Raw genomic sequence first — 26,615 nt, forward strand, 5'->3', positions numbered from 1 at the left:
TGTTACCTGCTCACTGAACGTGAGGCACTGTTAGCCCAAAAGGTGCTTTCCGCTGTTCAAGTGCTCCAGCCTTTAATCATCAGAATGTGACAGCACTCACAGCTCTCTGCTCTTGTCTGCTCCTTCCTATCCAGTAATTTTGGGATCACATAAAGCTCTGCCTTCCAGCCTGGGCTGGGAGGAGCTGGGTGCTGCTGATCTGCTGGAAGTGCTCGGGTGCCAGGGCTGTGTGTTCCTGCTAAGCTGCTTCCCTTTCCTACCACAGAGGCTTTGCTCATTGTTCTCTAATTTCAGCAGGCAGGAAAAAAAAGCCCCCCTTGAGTTCTGTCGCCTGCCCTGTCCCCACAGCTGGTGCCACCATTGTCCCCGGGTTCCTACCCAGGCCCGTTCCCTTTGTTGTCTGCCGGGCAGCTCCGCGAGGGGATTGTTCTCCCAGTAATTTCATTTCTCCCTGTCTGAGACCAGACCACCATTCCCCACTGACTCATGGCACCTGTTGATGGCCTTTTCCTGCCCCTCACCCAGGGGCAGTGCAGGCTGGGAGCTGGAGCTGGACTAAGGTTAACAAACACTCCCTCCTTGCAGCAGCCCCCGAGGAGGAGGGAGCGTCAGCCACCCCCTCCTGGGGCAATCCAGGACGCGGGGGCTGGGGAGAGGGAGGTCTGTAGGGGACGGCGTCATGTGTTTGGGATGTTTTGCCCTTGTTATGCCAGACTTGTACCAGCTGATCCCATCCAGCCTGATTTGCCCACGGATGGTTTCCCCCGAGAGCCTCCGGCTCCGCACGTCGCCCGTCAGCAGATGCCGAGCAGACCCGTCAGATTTCAAGGCATTGCCTCGGACACTCCGTGGCACAAGCTGCCAGCAGGTCTGGTTGAGCTGCAGGCTCAGTTTGGTTCATCAGGCTTGGCTCTTCGTTGTTTTTCTTTCTTCCTTTCTGTTTCCTTTTTTAAGAGTGCTCTTACATCAGAGCCGGGCGCTGTTGCCCATCTTTGGTGTTGGAGGTGACATCTCTCCTCCTCCTCTGACATCCTCCTGTGCTCCTGCTAGCAGCAGTTACCCAGGATCTGGAGAGGGAACAGGGCATTCTGCATCGCAGATGTAACAGCAACATGAAATTTCATCACCTAGGTTTCAAGAAAAATAAACTGTGGCTGGACTTAAAACCTGGCGGTGAGGACTAATGGAGAGAGGCTTTTATGAGCATCGAGAATATTTGTAGCTAAGCAACCAACATCAGCAAGAGGAATAAATCAAAAGTTTCAGGGCTCTGCCTGCCTGCCTTCAAGGGTCAGGAACTGTATTTTCCCTCTGTTAACAAGATTGCCTTCCTTTGAAACATCAGCTATTAGCTACTGCCAGAGGCAGGAGGCCGTGTGAGATGGACTGGGGACTTGGTGTGGGATGCTGGGCTACAAACAGGAATGAGAGGACAGACAAGTCAGTCGGGTCTCCCAGCACCTTACAGGAAAATGCTCTTGGAAAAGTAATACCTAACACAGATATAAATTTTTATTTTCTAATTGCATTGTACAAGTCCTCCTAACATCAGAGCAGGCCTGTTTCTGAGGAATGCAGTGGTATGGCAAGGAGTGATGGGTTCAAACTGAAAGAGGGGAAATTTAGGTTGGATATACGGAAGGAATTCCTCGCTGTGAGGGTGGGCAGGCCCTGGCACAGATTGTACAGAGAAGCTGTGGCTGCCCCATCCCTGGGAGTGTCCAAGGCCAGGTTGGACGGGGCTTGGAGCAACGTGGGCCAGAGGAAGGTGTCCCTGCCCGTGGCAGGGGGTGGATGGAGATGGGCTTTGAGGTCCCTTCCAACCCAAACCAGTCTGGGATCCTCTGATTCTACAATCTCTTCAAGGCAGCTGCTCTAGACTGTATTCCCATTTCACAGATGGCAGAATTGAGTGACTGGATGACTGTAGCAGTTTTTGTTTGAAATGGTGAATCTCTGTGGCTTTGCTCACTTTATATATTTGCACAGTTCCTGTTGCTCAGGGCTCCCAGCCCCGTTGCTACGATTGCAGCACAGATCCGAGGCCTATTAGATAATTGAGCTTTATTTTCTACAAAGACATTATGCAGTGTTCTTCACTGGCTTGCACCAGAAAACCTGGAAGCGAGGCATTTTACTTTAAAACATATTTTATTTATAAAGAGGAAATTTCCCAGAAATGCCAATGGGAATGGCAGCAAATCAAATCCCAGCAGTAGCTCCTCAATGGAACCTCTTTTTTTTTTAAACACCATCTGATAACCTCAGGGTGTTTTCCATCTCTGCTTCTTCCTCCTGCTTAGTCAGGAGCTGGTTAGAAATGATGCTCCAGCCTCTCCACTGCCCTGGCAGCCTTATGGAACACTGAGACCCTGTGCCTGCTCTCTGCACTCCAGATCCTCTAAAAGTCCTTTTAGATCCCCTGAAAGCGCTTTAGAACCAAACTGTTGGAGCCTTGAGCTCCTGCTGCACGTACAGCTGTAAGACACCAGCAGTCCAGGCCTTAGGTAGAATTATTCCCTGATCAAGGACCCCAGAGACCCCTTCGCCTGCAGAGACACTAACATTGGTAATAAATTATAAACCTGAGCATATCAAGGCCAGACCTCACAGTATTTCCATGGAACCCTATTCCTAACCCAGGTTTTTAATGAGAGGAATGAGGTGTAGCAGTGGATAACTCACGTGGTCTTGGATCTCCCAGCCCTGTCCCAGTCCTGCCCACCTGTCTGGGCAGTGCCGTGCTGGAATCCGCTCCTCGGCCGGGCTGGCCACAGATTTGACCACTTTATATGGCATTTTCTCCGCTTTTCCACCAGAAACCTTCCCGGGCCATCGAGCATTTGGGTGGAGTTCAGAAACATGTCCTGATTTTTCTGTGTTGGTGGTTGATCTCCCTTCAGAGCGTCCCGTTACGGGCGATGACAAGCACAGAACTCGCAGGAGGTGAAAGGCGTTTTCCCCATCGTGTTTCCCACCGCAGCCGGATCCTGGCTGGTGGGGCCCAGAGTCACTCAGCTGTGAAAAGCACTTACAGCTCTGAAGGCAGTGGGTGTTTGTCCATTAACACCAGTGCTCACAGGAGCCCAGCTGGGTGGGGAGTCCATTTAGTGCCAGTCCCACAGCTGAGCTCCGAGAGGCGCCTGGAGCCGGCAGGTACAGACTAAATGGCTCTTGGGGGTATTTAGGGGTAACGCTCTGCCAGCACGACAGTAAAGGGTTTGGGGGCCGTTATTAATTTAGGATGGGTTTTATTTTTCATATTAGGGGAACTGTCAGTTTTGGAAGTGTTGCAGACACAGTTTGGAAGCAGCACCGACTATTTAAAAGGAAAGAGACTGCATTGGCAGGTGTAGGAAAACGCTCTGGAAAGAGAAGGTACAGCCTAGCTTAAGAGAAACACAATGCAGTCAGACAGACCCAAGATTTTCTGTTTGATATTGTTTCTCTTCCCACTCACCTTGGGACTGAGGGGAGGTGGGATTTGATCTGCTCCCACCTCTGCACGTGCAGGAGCTGAACTGCTCCGGCCAGTTCCCACTCCCACAGCTCCCTGAGGCACTGATGGAGTTTCTGAAACGCTTCCACAAATACAGATAAGGACAAGCTGTTGGAAAACAAACACTCAGCTCTCCCAGAGCCTTGCTCTGCTGTGGGTGCAGGAGGGCAGATCCAGGAGCAGCGGGGGAATCCAGGACAGCGGGGTGGTGGCGTGGGCAGCTCCTGCCTCTGTGCTGCCTCTGGTTTACCCTCCTGGGAAGGACATGCACCCAGCTGATTGGGGAACAGGTCGAGGGCACTGTAGTCAGCCCAAAATTCATGTCTGAAGTCCTTGTTTCAACTTTCTTATTCTATTTGTGGAGCTTTCTCCCCCTAGTCTGGTTGTATTTTGTTCAGTCCTCTTCCCTCTGTTTTTTGTCCTGGGGGTCCCAGGAAGGTTTCTTTCTCTGAATATGAGAATTTGCTCTTCAGTGCTTCTTTTAGGGTGTTTATCTCCTTTTGGACCCTGTAAGTGCTTCTTTTTCACTGTTACTTTTTTTTTTTTTTTCCCCACAAATCACAGCCTCTTGTCTTCAGCTTAAATTTTACATTTAATGAAATAGCCCTGTAATTAAATGTTCTTTAACAAATCCCTGGGCAAGGTATCTCATGACAAAAAGCACTTCGATTTTATTATTATTACTAACGCAAAGTAATGAAATGTTTGAATCCTTATCAGGTGCGATTCGGGGGGGTTAATCATTTCAGTTGAAAGGAAAAGCTGGTCCATCATTTATGCTGAACTTCTCTGCTCGGTGTCCCGTTCCTGTTTATTTAGATTTGTCATTCTTTACCGGGTGTTTTAGGTCTCGAGACTGTTCCGGCCTGGAACAGTCAACACATGTAATTTGTGTGTTTGTGTGAGCTGTTGTGTGTTAGCACAGCCTGCTGAGGTGTGTTTGGCTTTCTGGTTTACTGGGCAAACAGCAGTAAGTGCTAAATGCAGGGGGGAAAAAAAAGCCAAATGCAGGGAAAGAAGCTCAATACAGAGAAAGCTGAACGAGGAGATCAGATTTTTGATGTCTGTGATGCCGAGCTTGACAAACCCACTAAGCACCTCACTCGGAAAAGCAAAGCAAGCTTAAAAACATCGGAACTTGCTGAGATGTTCTCATTGAGAAAAATTTTTGCATCTTCAGCTTGAACTACAAAAATAAGCAACTGTGAATCAGCCAGACATCCCACGTTTCCGTCTGAATTGGACTAGCAAGCAGTTCCTGCGCTGCCCTTCCCCAGCTCCCGCTCGGAGCTGTCTGGTGAATCACGCCCGGCCCCAGCTGATGCCGAGGGAGCAGCTGGGGCAGATGTTGGCCACCTGGGCTCCAGGAGCAAGGCTTCCCAAAGCCAGGACAGGTTCAGCTCCCTGAGCCGTGGCTGGGACGTGGAGCCTTTGTCAGAAGTAGGTCGGCTGGATGTCACAGATCCGTGTTTGCTGGAGATCCTGCCCCGGGGCGTTTGTGCCTGGGCTGGCGTGTGGCAGCTGCTGTCGGGAAGGGAGGGGAGGGCAGCGCTCCCCTGTCGCTGTCAGAGCTGAGCTGAGGGGGGTGGCAATGGCAGGAGTCCTTTGGGAAACCAGAAACCGGTGTGGAGGTTAAAAGCAGGCATTGTTTGGTGTTTAGGGACTTTACAGACAAAACTGCCCATCTCTGGCAGAGGGCACATGCAGCACGTGCGGAGCCAGGGGGTGTTGAATGCCCCAGAGCCACAGGCTGTGGGGTGGCAGCAGAGCTGGAGCACTGGCAGTTCTGCAGCAGGGCATGGGAGAAGGTAAAGCGTTGCAGAGGAGGATTTGTGGGGGCCTGTGCCCTGGTTCCTGGCTGGCTCTGTGCTGGTGTGAAGCAGCAGCAGAGAGTGCCCGTCTGCAGCACCTCAGCACCCCCCTGTCCTGCCTGCAGCAGGCAGGATGTGTGCTGCTCCCACAGCCCTGCCTGAGCAGTGATCTCTCCTGCTGACAGCTCTTCCTCAGGAAAACACTGTCCTGGCCCCTCCTGTCTGCAGCAGCCAAGGACCAGGAATGTCCTGGTGCATCCAGTGCCATAGACAGGGCCCAGCTCCTTCCTCAGCACAGCCCCACGGGCTGAGGCTCCCTGCGGGCTCCTTCTTGAGACAAGGAGAGCCACGGCCTGCCAGGGGAGCAGGAGCAGCACAGGTGTGTTTGGGGTGGTTCTGAGGAATCACTTCTGCTGGAAGGAGGAGGATGGAGGCTTGTTAGTCTGCATGTGGCCAGCCAGGCATTCCTTTCTTCTGAGCATCCTTCAGCTCGTCTTTGATCTGGGCTGTACTTTTTCCTGGAAGTCTTCCAGCGTTCTTGGTGTAGCTATGAAGCTTTTTTTTTTTTTTTTTTTTTTTTCCTCCCTATTCAGGCCACATCCCTCAAATTTAAGAAAGACGCTGGGATGGTGATGTTGTGTGTAAAGTCATTTCTGGATAAACATGTTTGACTTCTTCAGACATTCTTTATCTCTGTTCCCAGAACAAGCACAGAACAGGCAACAGCAGCACAGGCTCCCACACTCACCTCAGAGTTTGACTTTGTGCAGTGTGGAAAATCCTCCCCATAAAGGGTTCAAGCTGTGGTTTGGTACAGATGTCCAATAAATGGAGAACTTTTGGCGACCCTCGTTTCTAGACTGACATGTCAGACAGATTCACGTGCCAGAAGCACACTGGGAAGCAAAGACGGCGTTGGGAAGGATGCCAGGAGCCAAGATGCATTTGTAGAGCTTCAGAGCAGCAGCTTGGCCATCTCTGGCCCAGGCAGGAGGATGATGGAGAGAACCCCAGGGTAGCTGGCTGGGTAATGATGTTGCTTTTAAAAAGGACAACAGAAAAAGCGTCGCACCCTGTTCCTGCTTAGGAGGGTCAGAGGCAGGAGAGAAAAGGCTTCTTTCTCCAGAGGTGAACAGTCACTTCTTCCTGCAGCAGAAGAAGCCTGACACTAGATAAGTAACTGTGAGATGATTCATAAAAAAACTAATTTATAATTTGCCAGAATATAATCCTATTTGATCAGTGTTATTCAGTTCCTCTTTCTTTTAAAATTCAGTGCACTTAACTGTTCTACGAGGGTTTATGAATGTTTAAAAATTGCTTTGTGGTCCCTAAAGTAATTTGACAAGTCTGACAGCTATTGATTAAAAACCTGAAATTATTCAGACTGTAGGATGACTTGAGGGATTAGATAGAAAGTTTTTTCAAATGTGAAAGGAAATAAGATGTTGGAAAGTAAATATGTTCTTGAATATTTTTGAAAAATCCATTACAACTGTGAAATTAAATTGAAATGAGATACTTGGTGTGGAGATGAGGGAACTAAATGCTGGCTTTACTGTTTAGGCATGGGGTGGGACTCACCGTCCCGGGCCCAACAGATGTTTCCCTGGAAGATGCTGGTCTTGGCAGGGATCCCAGCACTGTGGGAGCCCTTGGGGAGCCCAGGGCACCTGCCTTGTCCTGGCTGGGGACCAGCCACCCCTGTCCCTGCAGCCACCAGTGGGACAGGCGGGAGCTAATCCAGCCCCACATGGAATGGCTAACCCAGCCCCACATGGAATCACCGCAGCCTCCCGGATCGTCCTGGTCGGCCCTGCCTTGCCAGGGCTGCTGTGGTGGTTGGGAGCAGCTGCTGTACGTGGATACCTCTGCCTCAACTTGTCCTTCTTCACCAGACCTCCGGGAGAGGTACCCAGGAGCTGGCTGTGTGTCTCTGGACGTGCCAGAGAAATCATCAGACTCAGGAAGTCATTAGACCAGCCGGGCCCTTGTCCGTATGACCAGAAGGGACCTCTTTGTTCAACAGATCCAGACCTGTTCTGTTCCTGATGGCCATGTTTTGGAATATCCTTCATCACCACATTTTCTCCATCTTGACATCACTGAGGTTTTCTCCCCCCTTCTCCCTCCTCCTCATCTGGGATTTCACTCCTCTAGCAGTTAAAAGCCCTCTCCTGATTTCCAGGCCTGAATCTACTCACAGACAGCTTTGAGCCCCTTGTTTCACTGGTGCTGTCCTGCAGCTCGAGCAGCTCTTGTCCCTCTCACGTCCTGGCTCTGGAGTGTGCCCAGTCCTCGTGCCCCTCAGCCTTTCCTGGCAGGCTGAACAGGCTGAGTGTCCCAACGCTCCGGCATCGAGCAAGGGGGACCCAGCAGGGGACATCCCTCCACCCTCTTGAGTTGGGCCAGTCCCCTGGGCAGAGGTGGGCACAGGGGATTCTGCTTTTGGTGGCGTTAGCATGGCCGGTGTTTAATCAGGTAATTGATGGGCTGTTGGTATTGGTTAAATTCCTGAGTGATTCTATCCGTGTGGATAATCAAGTGTTTGTTATGGAGATAATCAAGTGTTTGTTATGATGATTTGGTTCCCTGCCTTGAGCAGCAGATTTATGGATGTGGAGATACTCAATAAGCAGATGACAGTGGGCATCCTTGGCCTGGTACCTGAGGACACCACACAGCCCTTGCTCATGTCCAGTAATTCCCAGTTCCACTGGGATCAGAGGCCTTGGTGAGGGGAGCGTGCAGGGTACAGTGTGGAGCTGGTACGTGGTGTCACCGGGCTGGACGTGGTATTTTCAACCCTCGTGCTATATATGGCCCCTGGTTATATTTCTGTGGCAATATTAAACTTTAAAAAGATGAGTGGAAGGAAAGGAGACCTTCAAAATTTAGTTACTGCCAGGAAATAATAAAAGGCACCACATAGTTGTCATTCTGCAGCAGACAGGGATTATCCATAAACCCTGCACCTCCAAAGTGAAGGAGTAATAAAGCCGACCCCAGGCGCACTTTGAACTTGGCTACCTCTGATTAATTAAGTTTTTCCTTCCTTGAGCCTGATTTAGTACTTAAACTCAGAATGAAGGATTTAAGTTAAGAAACTGTTGAGAAATTGAAGGACAGCTCTCATCCCCTCTTTCCCATCTCATCCCCTTCCCTATCACATGCACACACATGTGGGTAGCAGAGGGCTTGAGGTGGCTGCTGAAAATCAGGCTCTGAGGGCATTGCTGTCCCAGAATTCTTGTCATTCCTCCCGCAGTTGCACCACTTTCCCTGTGGATTTTTATACCTGCCAAGCTTGAAATGTCAGTGGGGCATGGCAAACATGGGCTAATTCTGGCCGCAGGTCTCATGGCAGCGTGGAAGGTGTAATAGTGATCCTGCATTTATATGGAAAGCAGGGAGGTGTCTGTGCAGCTCTGGAGTGTCTTTGATTCATTCACTTAAAGGCTGAGCTTCCTGGGATGTTTAAAATCCGTCAGTGGCAGGGCTGAGGCTCAGCATGGCCATACACTCCACATCCAGAGAACTGCTCCTGTTCCCACAGCTGGGGCTGGGAATGGGGGGGAACCCTTGGTCTGCAGCTCCCCAGCCTTGGACAACAGCCCCGAAACTTCCCAGCCCTCCTTGGGTAATCACTGTAATGATCATAAATGAGTTCATTACTGTGCTGGTGTTTTCAGCCTTCTGTATGGGCAGGGAAGTTATGGATAAACATACAGAGACCTGTGCGGGTATGGTGACAGCAGTGGATTTAGGATGTTCAGTGTCCTGGCAGTGACTTGCTGAGCCCAGCACAGTGTGGGGGGGGACCACGTCCCCCTGCATGACCTGCAGGGCTCAGAAGTGCCCGTCCTCCCCTGGCAGGCCCTGCCAGAGCCAGCACCTGCTCCCAGGGCTGGGCAGGTCCTGTGCCTCCTGCCCATACATGGAGCAGGCAGCGCCGTGCGGAGGCGGCAGTTTTATGGCCAGGTGACAACTCCGTGACTTCTGACTGACATTTGCAGGGCTGTTCCGCTCTGTAATGAACAGGGTGGAGCAGAAATCATTAGAGATGGACTGAGCCTGGCTTTGAGCAGTTTGGCACATGATAAGAAGTGCAAATATGAGGCAGAACGGCCCAACTTGTGATCGTCCTCTGCTGCTTTGGTACTTGGTGACCACATCGAATTGTTTTGGTTTAGAAGTTTTTGTAAAACATAGCTGGGAATACCTTTGTCTCCTATCAACCAGCTGGATCTTCTCATGTCCTGGGAAGTCAGTCAGCTCCTGCTTTCCTTTGGGATTGCTGGTGCTGTATCCTGATAAACACTCAGGGACTGAGAGGGGCGGTGGTTGTGCATGGGAAGTCAGATCTGAAAAAACTTGTCAGAAATTGTTCTGCTGATCCCTCAATTAGACTGCCTTAACCCACTTTTTTTTTTGGAGGAGAAACAATTGTTTAGAGAAACGACAGAGTCTGTTTTGATTGAAGGATGTACAATAATCAGCCCCGAATCTGCTCTGCTGCATTGTACTGAATTCACTTATTTCTCTCTATTTGTTCATAGTCAAAGCATAAATAATTTAGCATTTTGTCTCTCCCTGTGAATGTGAGAGGCATGCTTGCTGGTTCCAGATCAGATGGAGCAGTGATGTTTATGACTCTGATGTTGGGGAATGATTGTTGCATATTTAATATCACCATAAATAAAACTCCTGTAGCCGTGTTCCCACTGGCGGGATCGACATGTGGCTCTCTCCAAACACCTCTGATCTACAGCCCTCAGAGCTTTGGTGTGATGGAGGCAGAGGCTCTGCTTGGCCACAGTGACACAGGGCATGAGTGACAACTGCATTTCCAGTGTGCCCAGCCTGGCTGGCATCCACAGCCCGCAGCACTCCCAGCCCCACCTGCTCAAAAGTCATTTATCTCCCCCAGAAATACTCAGAGACTTGCACTGTGTGACAAAGCAAATATCAGAAGTAAAACAAACCTCATTAAAATAAAGTGGCTGGATGATAAGGCAAATGGTTAACATACCTCTCAATGGCAGTATTTCTTTTCTTCATTTTATCTCACTAATGCCTTTAAAAACTGCCTGCGAGTATTTTATAGTAATTGCCAAAGGAGCTGGAGTTTTTAGCAGTCTTATAATGAGTGCTGAACATCTCTGATTTTAGTGGCTTTTTTTTCAAAGTGGTGGGGAAAGCACTACACAGGGGATGAGGATCTGGGCCATGCCTGTTATTCCTGTTTATAATTAAAATTTCTTGTAAGTGTGGCACAGGCATTGCAGCATCCCGCAGTCCTGGGCCAGGTGTTCTGCCAGCCGTAGTAGTTTTGCAGGACTTTGCTCCAGCACTTCGCTGAACTCCAGCTGGTCACCCAGCACCATTTTCCAGTTCCCCCTCTAAAATTCACTCCGTGAAGGGAAATTCTTGTACGTTTTACCTAAGACACTTGCCAGAACGAAGGGAGCGAGGCCCTGCTTGGCAGCAGCGAAAAGCAAGGGAGAAAGAGCGAGCTTTGTCCATGAGCCATTTGCAAGCCAAGGCAGTCCCGCTGGGTCGCATTCCTGTTCTCTCAGCCTTGGCGTGGAGCACCTCCCTTTAATGGAGTCCAGTGTTCCCAGTGTTTCCAAACTTGTTTCAGTGTTTGCAGCAAGCTGGGATGTTCTCTGAGAAACAGTTTGTCTGGATGTGATGGAGAGGAGGGAGTGTCACTGTGCTGGGAGCGCAGTCCCTGCGCAGCACTCCCGCCTCCCAGGGCCGTGCATGGACGTGGCTCCTGCCTGGAATGCTGAGGGCTCTCACAGGGTGGATTGGGAATGTGCTTCTCAGCCGACTCTCCCTCTTGTCCCCCCCCACGGTGCTTGGTCTGCACCACGGGGCCATCCCAGTGTGTGGAGTGTTCCCAAACCCACTGATGTGCAGGCAGGGCAGCACCAGGCCTTCCACTTCCCATGTGCTCTTTGCTACCTGCTGATGAGGTCACAGCCCAAACACAGCCTTGCTGGGGGAACGGAACAGAGCTGAGGAGGAAAGTCCTCCCATCCGGCCCGGGGATGTTGGAGTCAGTTGGAGCCAGAACTGGACGGTGCTGAACAGATGTGGATCAGAAGTGCTCCAGGCCCCTTCCTCCACGGGCACACAGCCATCTCGCTCGTTCAGTATTCTAAAAGCAGAGTTAATAACTATTTTTTGTCTCTATTCTCATCTCTCACGTACATATAAAGGCTCTGTTGATGTTTAGCTTGACAGGCCAGGCTGCAGCTTGGATGCCAAAAATCTCAAAACTGTCATGGAGTGAGACAAGGATAAAGGGAAAAAACAACTTAGATAAAAGGGCTGTGGACTCAGAAATGCTGCATGTGGCACACTTCCCAATCCTCAGAGAGACTTATTAATTCACATCGTGGAAGTGTTTATGGTGCACAACTCAAGTGGCTTCCTGGCTCCACTTGGGATCTCATTGGATTTATGAAGAAGCTGCTTTCACACTTCTGTAGGCAAAGGAATTAAAAAGTAATTTTGTTTCTTAAAGTGCATAAGGTAATAAAGTGTATAGGGGATGGAATATGGAAAGCCACATGTCAAAGGTAGGCCAAGGCTGTACTAAGGAATCTCACATCAACCTCATGCAGGTGGTTTTTTATTGCCTCCTCCCAAAAAACAGCGTTCAGCCTTGGAGCTTCCTGAACTTTTCCTCCAATGCTAATCTCTTTATAAAACACTAAAACTAAACAAAAAAAAAAAATCCTTAAACAAAAAACTCTTAAGTTATTATCCCATCATCTGTAACATGGATGTGAGCGTTGTGGGCACTTGAGAGAGGAGGTGCTTGGCAGCTTTTCCCAAATTCTCTGTATTCTGCGTGGCAGCTGCTGGTGCATCTGGACTTTGCAGTTTGGAGAGCACGGAGCACTTCACCCATCCCTCATCCCAGGGAAGATCCTCTAGTGTTATCCCTGCTTTACCCAGCCAGCCCCTCATCACTGGTGCTTTTCTCAGGTGTGCACAGAAGTGAAGAAACCGTGGGACGTTTCTGTCCCTTGGCAGTTGTTTCGCTGTGCCAGGGCTGTCCCTGTGCCCGTCCCAGCTCTGAGCCCGGCAGTCTGAGCTGTCGCCCTGGTGCCCTGTGAACGAGGTATGACTGGAGGTTACACAGTGACTCAGTCCCCTCACGGCCCACCAGGCCACCACCTGCTGCTCTCCCCTCTGCCTTCCTCGCTCCAGTGCTGGTCATGGCATCTGGGCCATCCAGGACTGGTGGGAGCCTGCTGCCTCCCTGCCCTACCCCTCCCTGGGATGCTGCATGTCCTCTCTCCCTGCTTTCCCTGCCTCTCCCTAGGATGCTGCAGGTCTCACCTTTGTCTTGGGCAGCACTTGTAGCTTGTTTTTTCTTCTAAGCCTTCTCTGTGCGTTCCCATCTGATTGAGTCTGGGGCAGGAAAAGAGGTGTAGGGACCGAGGAGAGGGGTGGCAGGGGCTGGGAGCAGCAGAGTGAGGTGGTGGATGTTGGTGGGATTTGCAGAGCTGGGCTCTGGAGTTCAGCCTCCTGCTTTTGGGGCCGTTCTGGCTTAGCCCTGCCCTGGTTCAGTCCTCAGCTGGCAGCCCTGGGCCAGCACAGCCCTGCTCGGTGAAGGACTCGAATCTTTCTAGTCACTTAAACCTCGCAGTCTGTCAGCTGCCTCCCCAAGTGCAGCAGGTTCTGATTTATGGATTTACAGCTGCTGTGACCAGAGTCAATCACTGCTCCCACAGCCGATGGGAGTCCAGCACAGCCTGAGCTGGTTAAACTTCCCCATCGTGACCGAGGTGTCACCAGGCTGGGTGGGGACTCCATGGCCCATCACACCCTGTCCTTTCTCTTCACCTCACCTGATTTCTGATCGGAGCAGGCACATCCCCTGTGCTGCCCATCAGCCACGGGTGCCCACGGCCACGCACCCTCCACACGGAGCACGTTTAGCTGTGCTGGTGTAAATCCAGGGCAGCCTCATCAGCTCAGGAGCAGATTGCAGTTTTGTTTGTGAGAGCATACGCTGGCCCCACGTATTCCCAGGGATTTGACCTAAGCTCAGCATCTGTCAGGATAAGAAAAAGTGGTTTAGTGCACTGGCCCAGGGGCAGTTCAGCGGATGGGCAGCAGGGCAGAGGGGGTTGTCAGCTCTTCTCTCTTGGATGATGGTTTTATATTCCACCAGAGGAGGAAAAAAATATTTGTGGAAATTGGTGTTTTAAGAACGTCAATACAAGAATAAAATCTAAACTCTTAACTTTCCAGATCCAAACATTTTGCATTTTCTCAGGAGAAAGTAAACTAAAAATTTTGGGGTTCCACTTTGCAGATTTAACCCTGCAGAGTTGGGAAACACAGAGCAAAGAGAGTGGCTTTGTGGAAAAGGCAGAGCCAGGACTGTGAGCAAGGAGTGAACCCAGGCTGGATCTGCTGGAAAAGAAGGATCCGTGCAACTGTGTTTATTTTAACTCAATCTACTGGCATCAGCTCAGGCTCTTCGTGTGTCTGAATAGTTTTAACTCTTCCTGTGATCAGTACAGGCTAATGGCCTAAAATGTCGCTTTAGACATTAGGAATGGAGTAAAATTGCAGGTGAGACAGGCACAGATCTACCTCAGGGAGTTATCTGAGGCCAGGCTGGGTTGTGGGGAGCTCTGTGGTGACCCTGAACACCAACCACAAAGGAGGTGGTGCCTCTACAAAAATTCCGCGCAACTGAGTGTAAAATACAGTCATTTTTGCAAGGATGATGAGCTGGGGTTTAATTTGGTTAATAACTGAAGCAAGTTAATCCTGTTCAGGCAAGGATCAAACCAGTTTCAGTGCATCTGTCTCAGTGCTTTGCATCTGTCTGACTAGATTGATTTAAAATAGCTTGGTTACAAGAGGAAGTCGCTTCTGCTGTACAGCTACTGAAGTGTACAGCCCTGCCCCTGCTCCTGCCTCCATTCCCTCCCCACTGGGAAGCTTTGGGTCAAGCTCCCTTCTGGCTCCATCCAGAGGATGGAAAACAGTGTTTCTGGGCAGGCAGATGTGCTGGGTCTGGGCTGCCCTGCCCTGCCCTGGGGGGCTCTGCTGCCCCTTTTTGTGCTGCAGGCAGGCAGGCAGGCTGGGGGTGCCCTGCCCAGGATCTGTGCAGAGGTGTGGGCTGGGCACAGCAGCAGCCCCTGGAAGCTCAGCAGCCCCCTGGGCACGGCTCAGGTGGAGCAGAGGGGGGGGCTGCAGGTCTGTAGCTCCCCGGGGTGAATTCTCAGCAGCAAAGCTGACACGCTGCTCATTGTCTTCTTTTTAATTAATACGTTATTCAGCCGGGCTGAGAGACTTTGTTCTTCCGAGGGCTGATTTAGATCTGCAAGAGCTTGTTGCCACCACGGCTGGCTTTGTCCTGCAGGTACCAGAAGGCACAATGTGCACAGACATTGGCATTCAGAGACACATCCCGAGTCCAACACGCTCCCCATGGCTGCGATAAGAGCCCATCCCTCCCTTCCCTGGAGAGAGCCATCCCGGCTGCATCTTGAAATCCGAACCATGACTCTCATTTCAAGTAGAATGGCTGGTGTTTCCATCCACCCTGGGTAACCCTGAGTAGCTCTCAGCAGACCCCAGCAGCTTTCACAGGTTCCCTGGTGCCCACAGCGGGCAAACTGAGGCACACAAAGGCGGAGTGGCCGTGCCAACCCTGTGTGCTACAAAAAGACAAAACCTGGGTTTTTATTTTTCCTCTCTGTACTTAACTCCAGGTATCACTGTGATACTCTATCAGCTCTTGTTACACAGAGATTTATATGAAATTGTTTCTATTCCATTGAAGCAATTTCCAGAGATTAATTTTTGAGGGTATTAGCATTGATTCCTGAGCACATGTGCCTCCTCCTCCTGCCAGCAGTCCATATCCAGGGAAAGCTGCATTGTCTGAGCTGGAGGAAAGCTCACTTGCCCTAATTTATTGAAAAAAAAATTAATTTTAGGTTTAAAATGGGGTTGTCATTTATGAACCCCGTTTAGTCTGGTCCTCACTCTGAGCTGTCACTCTGACCTTCCCCTTATCTGGAACCCTGTGGGCTGTACAGGGTGTTCATTAGTGGCACTTGCAGGCGGGAGCAGCAGGTGTGGGCTGTGGATAAGGACTGCACGCACGCCTGGCTCTGTGCTTATCCAGGTACCCCTGGCAGCTCACCGCTGTAATTTAATTTAGGGCAGTGCCAGGATTTGGACTTTTTTTTTTTTTATTTTTTTTTTTTAATATAAGAGTTTTTCACAGTTTGTAAGTTTTAATAACAATTTTTACATCAGCTCTGGAAGTAGCTGCCCTTGGCATTGCGTGAAGTGTGCAGTAATGATACTTGCACTTAGAAAAATGAGCTGGAGAAGTGATGCAGTGCACCCCAGGATTGCCAAGTTTAATCCCTGGTTATGGAGTCTGGAATGGCAAGAGCCAAGGTGGTCCGGAGGGGTCGCTGGGGCTGACCCGGGTCTGGTGCAGAGCTGTACCTCACGCTGCTCCAGGAGAAACAAACGGGTCATTCCTGGAAAAGGGTTAGCACTGGGAGTGTTTCCTTTTCCTGCCTGTATTTTTGGCATGGACGTGGCTGTTTTAGTGGAGGTGCTGAGGTCCCTGTGTCAGTATTCCTGGTTTCTGTTGGTGTCTGGATGTGGATCTCCAGAAGGAGAAGCCCCAAGCTGGCAGGAGAAGGGGGCTCAGAGCTTCCTCCCAGCCCAGGGAGAGGGACTGGGCTGGGAATGGGCACCAGCTCTGGGTCTGCCTTCAGCATTCCTCGGTGCCTGCAGTTTGCCTTTGCCCTGTGCTGCCAGAGTGCAGGAATATTCTGTGTCTTCCCAAGGGCTTCTGTCTCTGTCAAGGCACCAGAGGCAGGGGAGAGCAGGGGGCGGTGGGTGCAGGCCCTGGACTGATGGCCTGCAGTTACAGCTCTGAGAGGCACAGAGAAATCACCGGCTTCATGGGTGTGAGCCTCTCATCCCCTCTGAAAAGAAGGCTCCCATGAGAAGGATGTGCTTTAAATCCCTAAAAGACACTAAAACCTATCTGGCTCGAAGGCAGATAGCAATTGGAAGAAATTAGCTTTATATCCTGGTGCCAGCTATGGATTAAAACAACACAATCAAAACAAACTTTAAAACGCTTTCAGCTTTCTTTCTGCTTTTTGCTTTATGGGAAAGTTCAGCAGCAGCAAAATAACACTTCCCCAACCTTAGTCTGATAATAAACTTCTCCTTCTTTGGATGTTGCTTTTTAAGAACATCATTTTGTTGAAGAGCATCATTCAGCCTTCAAAGTCAGCCCTTCCCCATTAAACTGAAGCCATTAGACGGGCCAGTATTGTTAGAGAGAAGGACAAATCACAGGAAAATGTAGTTTAGATGCTAAAACGTCTATTTGTGTTTGTCAGGCTCAAAGTCATTCGCCACTGGTACCTCTCTGTAGTTTAGATTTGAAATTCAAAACTTGACTCCTGCAAATGTCTTGGCTCAAATTGTGGTTGAATGTTAAGTGGTGTCTCTGAAGCGAGACTAATCGCTCGGAATGATATTGGATGTTTGCAGGAATGGGACCTCACAAAAAGGTTTAGAAAAAAATCTGCTGCTAATGACAATGTTCTGTTTTAAATAAAACCTCCCGAAAAGATGAGTGGCATCTCAGTAAAGACAGGTTTCTTGCTGATTGGGATTACATTCCTAGAGGAGAGTCAAATGCTTGTTCAGCAGAGTGGAAAAGTGAAGCTAATTCCAGGCAGAAAGAGAAACTGGCCGGTCAGATCCACTGTCTGGCCACTCTGAACACAGTGTAAAAGGTGGCTGGAGTCAAGAGGGGAATATTCCTTCAGTGGAAACATTATCAGTACAATGCCTGATTTCTCAGGGGTGCTCGAGTCGACTCTGCCCCGTGGCTGCAGCTCCTCTGGGGGACATGGAGCGCGTTTTCATGAAGCAGGTGAAAGAACCTTTTCCCAGCCTGAGTTTATTCTGGCTGTTGTTCCTGCAGTGTGCAAGGCCTGGGTAATTTCTGTGCCCTTCAGCCTCCAATTACCTTTTTGCTGAAACTGAGCCAAAAGGACAAAATAACCAGGCCCAAGTGCAGTGAAGGGGACACGGGGGGGGCTGTGTGGCAGTGACAGTGGGAATATACAGCTTGATGGAGGAACTCTGGGAGTCCTGACAGTCGGTTTAGTGATGTCTGCAGAGAAATCTGTACCTTGTTTGACAGTGCCATGGGCTGCAGTACAGGCATTGAGGAGTTTCTCACAGGAGCCCCACAGTAATGACTGTGCCCACCCCAGTGCCTGAGAAGCAACCCAGTAGCAGCCAGCCAGCTGTGCAGTTCCATGTATGTTATTGTTAATTAGGCTGGAATACGGGATTGTTCACACTTTATAAAATAAGTGCTTTTACAACATCACCAGTTATTTCATTTTAACTGCAAGTTTAGAATACGTCTGGATAATCACAATCCCTTCCAGTGCTAACTCTTGAAGGTTATTAGAAAATTGTTTGTTTCCCAGTGATAGACAGCGTGGTCATAAAGCATAAAGCACTGGCTTCACAGTCAATAAAAAGTGAGAGATATCTGGGTTTAATAGCTCCAAGAGGCAAACATGGCAGGAGTGTGGAAAAGGTTGCTTTGCTGGAGGCAAAGCTGTGACCATCCTCCTCTGCCCAGCCAAGGGAACAGAGTCAGCCAGGCCTGGCTGGGACCTGAGGAGAAAACATGACCCAAGAAAAGAGGGCTACAAATAATACAAATAATGAGTGGGAATGGAAAACTTCCTGTAAAGGAACTGTTTCCCTGCCCTCTGACCCGGCACAGCAGCTTTCCTTTCCCAAACACCATTTCTTGAGCAGTGAGCTGGGGGGGGGGTGGGTGGTGCTGGGATCCCATCAGCAACAGGAGGTGCAAATATGGAGAAGGGGTGGGGTGGAGGTCACGTACAGTGCCCAGGGACGGTGCCAGCACTGCAGTGACAGTCAGAGCTCTGGCTGTGCCGTACACCTGCGTTATCACCCGCTGAACACACAGAACAGGTGTTTCTGCAGGGAAACACCACCTTGTGCAGGCGAGGGATGAGGTACTGAGTTCGCTGGAAGGAAGCTGGATAAGCCCTGGCTTGGATAAAAGGAGCTGAGTACTTCGACATACAGGTTTCTCCTCGGTGGCAGTGATGCTCCCTGCAGCAGTGTTTGAACACTGAGTCAGTGGAATGTGGTTCCTTCACTGCCTGGCACTCCCTGGGGAAGGGGGCAAAGTGGTCCCCAAGGCCCTGGTCTGTAGAGTTTTGGCTTTTTTCTGTGCCACACATGGTTTCTCAGTCCAGGGGCTGTGGAGAGGGAGGGGGCAAGGAATGGCCTGTGCATTGCAGAGCTGGAGCCCGGGAAGGTTGTGTGTCACAGACACCATCCCGAGCCCAGCGGGATCGATGGGGCAGGGGCACTCCCAGCATTACTTTGGGAAAACACAGTGACAGTGTGGAGAATCAGTGTGCAGCACAACAGGCCCACAGAGCACAGGGGCTCCAAGGTCAAACCTTACTTCATCCCCTGATGCCTGGCTCGTGTCCCGGTCCTGCACAAACCGTCTGGAATTTCAGGTTGGGGACGGGGGAATTCGACTGGGGAGCTCCCAGCAGACAGAGCTCTTTCTCTGGGTCCTGCTGGTCTTTGCTGTCATGTGGAAGCTGCAGCAGAGCTGTGCTGGGTCCTTACGTCAGCTGGAGCTGCCACAGTTCCCAGGATAGCTGGCTTCCTGCGGGGGCACAGGCCAAAGCACATGTTTGTTGGGTTCAGCACTTCCTTCCAGAGGCTCCTATAAAGTGTCTGAGCGTGCAACAGCCAGTTCCACTGCCGGGCTGCAGAGAACCTGGATTATCCCTTCTCCCACTGCCTTGGGTCTGCTCTGCTCTCCACCCACTGCAGGTGCGAGGGCTCGTTCCAAAGTTCAGGTTCTGCGTTCTCGTGCCTTGCCAGAAAGATAAAAGGCTTGGTGAAACTGTAACTTGACCTTAGTGTTTCACAGCAGCCGGGGAGATAAGGTGCTAAAGGAAATAGGGAGAGCAAAACCCCGGATGGCCTGGGAGAGGGGACCCCACAAGGCAAGGGCTCGGTGCTGAGGAGCCACGTGCAGGATATTGGGGAGCTGCGGGGAGCCCAGCTCCGGGCGGGAATGGCTCTGGATTGCTGACCAGGATTGCAGTCTGGCGTGCACCATCTCTTTTGCTCCGCCACACAAAGGACCCCTGTGCTGCTGCTGCTGCAGATTTGAGAAGGAAAAGGTTGACTGAAGCTGCCTGTTATTATTTTTGGCTACTCCAGCAATGTATCAAAAACCTGACGCTGGGTTGATGCTGGTGCCCTACTTTATAGAAGCCCTGAAAAGCAGATCAAGGACAGCGAGCTTGTCTCTCTGCATGGCATCTGCCAGGAAAGGGTGAGAAAACTTCAAACCACTGGCGGGCGGAATGGGGGGAGGCAAAAATGAGGCAAAATGTGCTAAATCCAGAGCGCTGTTTGCAGACTGCAAGGGGAAGGGGTCTGGATGTTCTCTGCTAAGGAGGCAAGGTGGGACAGGCAGTGACTGGGGCATTTTGCTGCCAGCCTGACTGGTGAGCTGGTGCCGTTGTCCTGGGAGCGTGGTGGGGACTGGTTTGTCCTGGAGTGAAGAAAGGAGCCTACTGGCTTTAGGTGACAGGCAGAGCTCCTTGTTAGTGAAGCCCAGCAATAATCCTGCTTCACGTTTTCTGGATCCTTTGGAGGTGAGAGGGTCATGGCCACCTCTCTGGCTGAGGAGGAAAGGCACATGGGTGAGGCTGTGCAGGGAGTTAGTGCTGGAACTGGGCAGAGAACCTGCGAATTTTGACTCGTTTGACAGTGCCCTGCACGGTGGTGCTGCCTGGAGGGACGGTCCGTCTGGGAATCCAGCTTGTGAGTCCCTGCAGGAGGCGAGACTTGTACCTGCTGTCCCGGGCAGGACCTGCCCGTCTCCCACTCTGAGACCTGCTTCCTTCTCCTGTGCTGTAGAGGAACCCCGACTACTCCTGTCACCTGGGGATGTTTACCTCTGCTCTCGTTTTCCCCTCCAATGCTGACCAGCGTTTGCAGCCCAGGTGTCTGTCGGCTTTTCCGCTGATCCGGAGCCGCCTCACATGAGCTGGAGGATTTATGCCTTGCTGCAGACACGGACACTAGCCTTTGAAAAGTGGAAGAGGAGGCAGCCATCAGTACGAGGCAGGGGACAGTGCCATGTGGTGGTTTTTCATTTACTAGATAGTCCTACTTTGTTCTTGATGAGTAATGGAGGCATTTGAATACGCCAGGATGACAGCAGCAGTCTGGCTCTGGGAACGTGTCGGCGTGGGCTGGGTGAGGATGGTGGCAGTCGGGACAGTGGGACCATGCCGTGCAGCCTCCCCCTCTCCTCTGCTCTGCCTCCCATCTCCCGTGCCGCTCACCTGCCGCCCCGGGCCCCGCGTTCCCTGAGGCCGCCCGGCCCCGGAGCCCCCCGGGGAGCCCCGCGCTGAGCCCCGCGCCGATGCGGGCTGGCCCCGTGCGGGGTGCGGACCATGGCTCACGCAGGGGCCGCCGGCTGCTGCTGCAGGCGCTACTCCCTGCTGTGGATCGCGCTGCTGCAAAGGTCAGTGACTCGGCTCCCAAACGGGAAAGGAATGCGGAGCGCGGCCGAGGGCAGGGACGGGCGGGCGGTGCCGTCCCTCCCCTCTCCTCCGCTGCCGCTGCCGGGCCGGGGGACGCTGCGGGGACAGCGGCCGCACGACGCGGGCTTTCTTCCCGCAGAGCTGCGTTCTTCCCCCCGGTTCATCGCAGCAGAATGAGGGCGGCGGGCGGGACAGGCGGGATGCGGAGCGGGGTGAGCGGCTCGGGGACGCGGCCCCGCGGGGCACGGGGCGCCGGCGGGAGGGCGAGGCGGGACCCCCGTGCGCGGGGCACGGCGATGCCCCCGCAACCCCCGCGCTGGGGGGCGGCGGGCCCGGGGCGCTCTGCCCAGCTACAGCGCAGCCAATGGGCCGCGGCGGGGCGGGGCGGCGGGGCCGGCCCGGAGCGGGGGCCGGGGGCGGCGGGGCCGGGGGTCCCCGCCCGCGGTGGCGGCGGCGGCGGGAGCGGGGAATGGCCCAGCCCGAGCGGGGCGGTGGTGGTGGTGGTGGTGCTGCTGCAGCAGCGGTAGCGGCGGCGCGGCGGGGCCGGGCCCTGCGGGTGAGTGCGGGGGTGCCCGGGGGGGTGCGCGGCTCCGGCGCGGACGAGGCGAAGTCCCCGCGCCCCGGCCGGGCTGGTCCCGCACGGCGGCCCCGGCGGGGCCGGGCGGGGCGGCGGAGCGGGAGCGGGGCCGGGGCGCGGAGGCCGCCGCGCTGGAGGGACCGGTGCTGGCAGCGGCTCCCGCCCGGCCCGGGGAATGGTTGTCCCTTCGTTCCGTGTGCTCGCGGTTTGTTTTCAGCCTCCGTTTTCATCCCTCGGCAGCCGCGGTGCGGGGATGGGCCTTGCGGCTCCATTTCCGTGTGGTTTGGTCCAGCAGGACGGATCCTGCCTCGCCTTGGCCGGATTCCGCCTCCAGGCTGGGGTTACGCAAAATTTCAGCGATGAAAATCAAAGCCTCCGTCCCCACCCTCTTCCCACCGTGGGAGGTTGTGAGCCCGGAGTAGAGCTGGGAGCACCCCGGGGGGGCTCTGGGGCTCTGGCTCGGTGCTCACAGCAGCACAACATCCCGGCTACGCTTCTGCTGCCATGGACATGCCCCAGGTGTTTTTCGGGGCCCTGCTCTCTCCAGAGCCGGTGCTGTGGGAACGACTCGTTCTCAGGGCTGTGCTGTGGCTTGGGCTCCGAATTGGAGTGGTGGATCTGTCACTGCTGTTTGCATCAGATGTCCTCAGATCCAGCGCTATTTAGGCTGGTTTAGGCTGATGCGATAAGAAAAGGTAATTTTTTTGTATGTGTTGATTTCTGTTCAAAGCAACGTGTTGGTGCCATTGTGCTCATGGGAAAGAGGGAGAAGGTGCTTCCTCGGCTCCTTAACAACATTTTTGATGATTGAAACACAGCTGTATATTTCTGACCACCTTTTGCATTCTGCTCCTGGTGCCCTTCCCTTGCTTTTGCGGTTCCTCAGATGTTGTCACAAATGCTGTCGTTGCCCTTCGCTGGCTGTGCTGTGCTGGGCTCGCAGGTTGCCACTGACAAAATTTCCCAGTGGCACGTTGTTAAACAAACAAATAGCCACGCTCAGGTGAATGTCACGAGTTAAAAACATCCTTCAGGTTTGCTCTGGCAAAAACAACGTTTGGAATCTGGTATGAGCTGACAGAGTCCTTTTGAATGTAATAAGTCCTGCTGCCGGTTGAAACTGAGAACAGTCTAAAAACAAGGGCAGGCATTAATAAGTTTAATTACATGTCCTTCGTGTTGCTCAGGGAAGGTGTTGCATTAGTAAGGGTAACCTATAACACCAGGTTCCCGTCGAGAGTGTGCTGAGCAGTGTTTCCCAGGCAGAGATCAGCAGCTGGACTTCAGGAAGCGGCAGGAGAAAGTTCAGGGTAGCAAAACATGGAGAAGGATGTGCTGCTGTGTGCTGAGACTTCATCCCCACCTCCTCTCCTACAGGAAAAAAAAAAAAAAAAGCTTCATCTTCTGGAAGCATGCAAGTTCTCTTGTGCTGTTGCTCGTGGTTATTCCCATAACATCACTTTTGTATTTGTTTGTTAGGTTGAAGCAGGATGGGGCACAGGGGAGGAAGGGTTGAGAACTCCCAGCAGTGGTCAGGAGGTCAGCGGGAAGTCGGAACCGGGCGCTGCTGCCGAGCCCTGGGGAGAGCTGCTGTGGAGGAGAGTGGGAAGCAGTGCAGCCATGGGAGCAGTCTGGGCTCTGCAGAGCGTATTCCCAGTGTGAACCAGCAGCAACGAGGCTCAGGTGGGACAGCAGGCACAGGGCAGAGCTCCCTGGTTGCCCTGGCAGAGGGCAGTGGGTGATTTACTCCCATCTGCGGCTGCTGAAATCCTTCTCCCATCTGATGTTGCAAATCAATTTACTGGAGTTGTGCACTTTGTTCTCAGTCATAACAAACCCCTAATCCCTGGGCTGGAGACAGATTTAAATTCTGTCTGTGCTGCACGTGGATCTGACAGTCTGTGCTGCTGCTTTTGGGCACGGAGGACCCCCTGCAGTGGGCACGTCCTGGGAGAGGAACAGGGCTGCCCTAAGGAACCTGCTCCCAGCTGGTCACAGAAAAGAACTGCCAGCCTCGAAAAGTTGCACACAGGGAACCTTTCCTGACCAGGAGACGTGTCACGGAGTCAAACCTGTAATTTAGGAGATCAGATCCCTCTGACACTGGGGAGGCACTCACACTGCTGGCTCTGCAGCTGGTGTTAGTGGGACACCTTCAGCTTAGTGCCTGCACCTCCTTCAGAATTCCCCAACCTGCTCATGCTCTCAGAGCAGAACAGTAGGATATTTGAGAAAGGCTCTTTATGTTTTTTCCTCATGTTTCAGTGTTGCATTTTGTGTCTGCCCCATCCCTCTGCAGCTAGCCAGCCAGGTTCCCTGTTTGTTTCTGTCTCTCTAAAATAGCCAGGAACGTTTTCATCATAAAACCACGGGAGCAGCAGCTGGGTGGTTCCAGGCAGGTGAGGCTGTGAAATGAGAACCAGTAGGGTTGTCTCTTTTGAGGCCCTGTTTGCTGCCTCCATTGCTCAAAACCCAGCACTGGAGTGGTATGAGGAGAGGATGGATTGTCCCTCCATGCTCGTTTCTCCAAATCTTCCCTGGTTGGATTGGGTCTGCTGTCACAGCCTGGCTGGGGAGGGTGCAGGCAGAGGGGATCCATCCCTTCACATGAGAATGTTTTATGACTTTATTATTTAGCACAACAATCCTCTCTCGTTGCTCTTGGGCAGCAAAGCTCTTTCTTTAATAACCAGAGAGTGGCTGCTGCTCTGTAGGACTCGCCAGGTCAGTGCCAGTAGCAGTAATGTTATTTCTCTTTAAAACTGATGTGGTCTTTTATGAGATTTTTTTTTTTTTTCCTCCCCCCTTCATTTCAACTGAACTTTAGGCGAGTAGAAAGGGATTAAAAAAGGGCCCTTGGCAAAAAGAACAGAATGTGCTGTTTGCAAAGAGGGTTTCCTGCTGTGAGATGGCTCTGGGCAGCTGGCCGTTCCCACCATATTAAAACAAAGGTGTAGGATTGGAATTAGATCAGCTGACGTAAACCAGGACGGGACCTGGAATACACAGGGAGTTATTGGAGCAGGAGATTGGATGGCCCCACAGGCAGTGTCTTGAACAGCGATGGCAGGGACATGAATTTGAACCAAGTACCTCTGTCGTCGTGTGTTCACCGTAGGCAAAGGGTGTTCCGGGTGTGTCTGACTGTTCAGGAGCGGGATGGCTGACGGGGAGCACAGGTTTGCAGGGACCCTGGTATTCCTGTCGCTATGGATGCTGCTCTTGGAGTCAGGAAAGCAGCTTATGGCCTCTCCCTGTACAAAGGGAAGTCTGTGGGTTCCAGTAAATGGGCTCCTGCTGCAAATGCCGTGTCACCGAGGGGCACGAGTGCTCTGTGTGCGGGAACAGGTAATAAAATGCAAGGACCTTTGAAGGCAGGTGCTGGGTAACCCCTCTCCAGGGTGTTTGCAGCCCACCCCAGACTGTGCTGGGCTGCTCTGGCTGAAGTCAGTAGCGTTGGGGCCAGCTCTGGGGGACGGGATGGGACAGAGCCCTGCGAGGGGGCTCTGCTCATCCTGCTCACCGGGGCTGAGCTGGCAGAGATTCCTCATCCCTGCCACCGAGATTTCCAGTGAGAGTCTCTAATTAATGACATCTCCCCACTTAGCTCTTGATACAGAGGCAGATGCTGGGTTTTTAGGGCTGGTTTGAGACCTGCAGCGCTCCCTCTGCACAGAGCAGCATCTGGTGAGAAATGTGTCTGCTGCTGACCTGGGTCGGATCCGATCGGCCGCTCAGGAGTGGGGGAGACGCTGGGGGAGCAGGTCCTGCCGAGGCAGGAACCTGACAAATAACCTCCCTAAAAAAGTCCCGTTCATTTCAGGATTCCCAGAGGCACCGGCAGAGCGTGGAGGGATATAAATACACATTTGCTGAATCTGGTGAGAGCATAATATGTCCTGAGAATCTTCCCCCCCCTGGTAATCCTTAGTGTTGAACATCTGCATTCCCACCCGTGGCCTTGCAGCTGCAGTAGTTTTAAATGAAAAATAGACTTGATTTGTTTTAATTTTAACAAAAATTCTTAGGCCAGCATGAAGCAGCGCAGTTCAGTGATGTTCATGTGTGTGTATGAGAGCATGTAGTCCTGAGCCGTGGGTTTAGATTATCAGTCTTTATATTTGTCTACACAAGAATGCAAGTAAATAACCAACTGCAGCTTGGTTATCTACCTTTTCTAATTTCATCCTAAAAATATGGAAATAAGATTTACCAGAAATGCCTCGATTCAGGGCTTATCTGGACTGGGGGAGCAGTCTGTATTGTCAGTTCTTGAGCTGCTGGATATTGGTTCTGCACTCAGCATCCTGAGGTAACTTGATCTGTCTGCCTGTATTAGAGTTAATTTACAGTACCATTCAGGGGAAAAGGAGAGGGACCCTTTTCTGTGAAAATAGTGTAAAATTGCCACAAAGTACTGGGAAATGACTGTGCTGGGTTCCTAAAGATCAATTTATTCACCATAGAGATGCGGGGTGAGTGGGCAGTTGAGAGAATCGCTAATGGCATAGAGAGCCTTTGCTGGGAAGCTGCGGCTCCTGCTCCAGCACAGGGCTCTGCCAACCCCGGGCTTTTAATGCCTGAGGGCTGGGGGCTGTCCCTGCAGAAAGAGGCGGTGCTGGTTGTTCTGCAGATGTTCTGCAGGTACCACCACAGCTGGTCGTGGCTGGCGCCTCGGAGGGTGTCTGGGGACGGTGCTGTCCCCGAGCCCTCGGGCAGTGTGTCCCCAGGCTGGGTGTCCTGCGGTGCTGCTGACCAGGAGGGTGGCCCCTGGCACTCAGAGCTGCCCATTTAACATGCTGAGCCAGAGAACCAGCTGCAGGCAGTTCTGTCAGCACCTGGGGCTTCATCCATGGCCTGAATCTTAATGGCAAACCTAGAGAAGCACCTGTTTATCTTCTGCTGCCCTTTATCTTAAAATCTCCTTGGGCTGTTTTCTAGATTCAGCCTGGCGTGTCATTGACTGGGAGCGATGAATTTTGCATGCACTGTTGACATTTCTCTCTGCTTTGGTCAGTTTTATTCTGGAGAACAACAGAACTCCACACGCAGAG

At 52.2% G+C, this 26,615-nt stretch overlaps 1 protein-coding gene across 10 annotated transcripts in view; it reads left to right on the forward strand.

The window, feature by feature from the left end:
- The window catches only part of DAB2IP (DAB2 interacting protein), a 180,634-nt gene that overhangs the window by 116,185 nt on the left and 37,834 nt on the right, over nucleotides 1-26,615 (forward strand). The window contains exon 1 of one of the 10 annotated variants that reach the window (XM_027885870.1): nucleotides 19,334-19,762. The exons of 7 other annotated variants lie outside the window; for them this stretch is intronic. In XM_027885870.1, the coding sequence (XP_027741671.1) occupies nucleotides 19,650-19,762 (113 nt within the window). In that variant the 5' untranslated portion in view covers nucleotides 19,334-19,649. Of the gene's footprint in view, nucleotides 1-19,333; nucleotides 19,763-21,101; nucleotides 21,197-21,515; nucleotides 21,541-26,615 lie in introns of those variants that run through there. 2 more of the 10 variants (XM_027885872.1, XM_027885871.1) reach the window with 2 other exon arrangements.

This window comes from Empidonax traillii, unplaced genomic scaffold, assembly GCF_003031625.1.
Source record: "Empidonax traillii isolate 1590-97213 ecotype Southwest subspecies unplaced genomic scaffold, ASM303162v1 scaffold174:size915687, whole genome shotgun sequence".
NCBI lineage: Eukaryota > Metazoa > Chordata > Aves > Passeriformes > Tyrannidae > Empidonax > Empidonax traillii.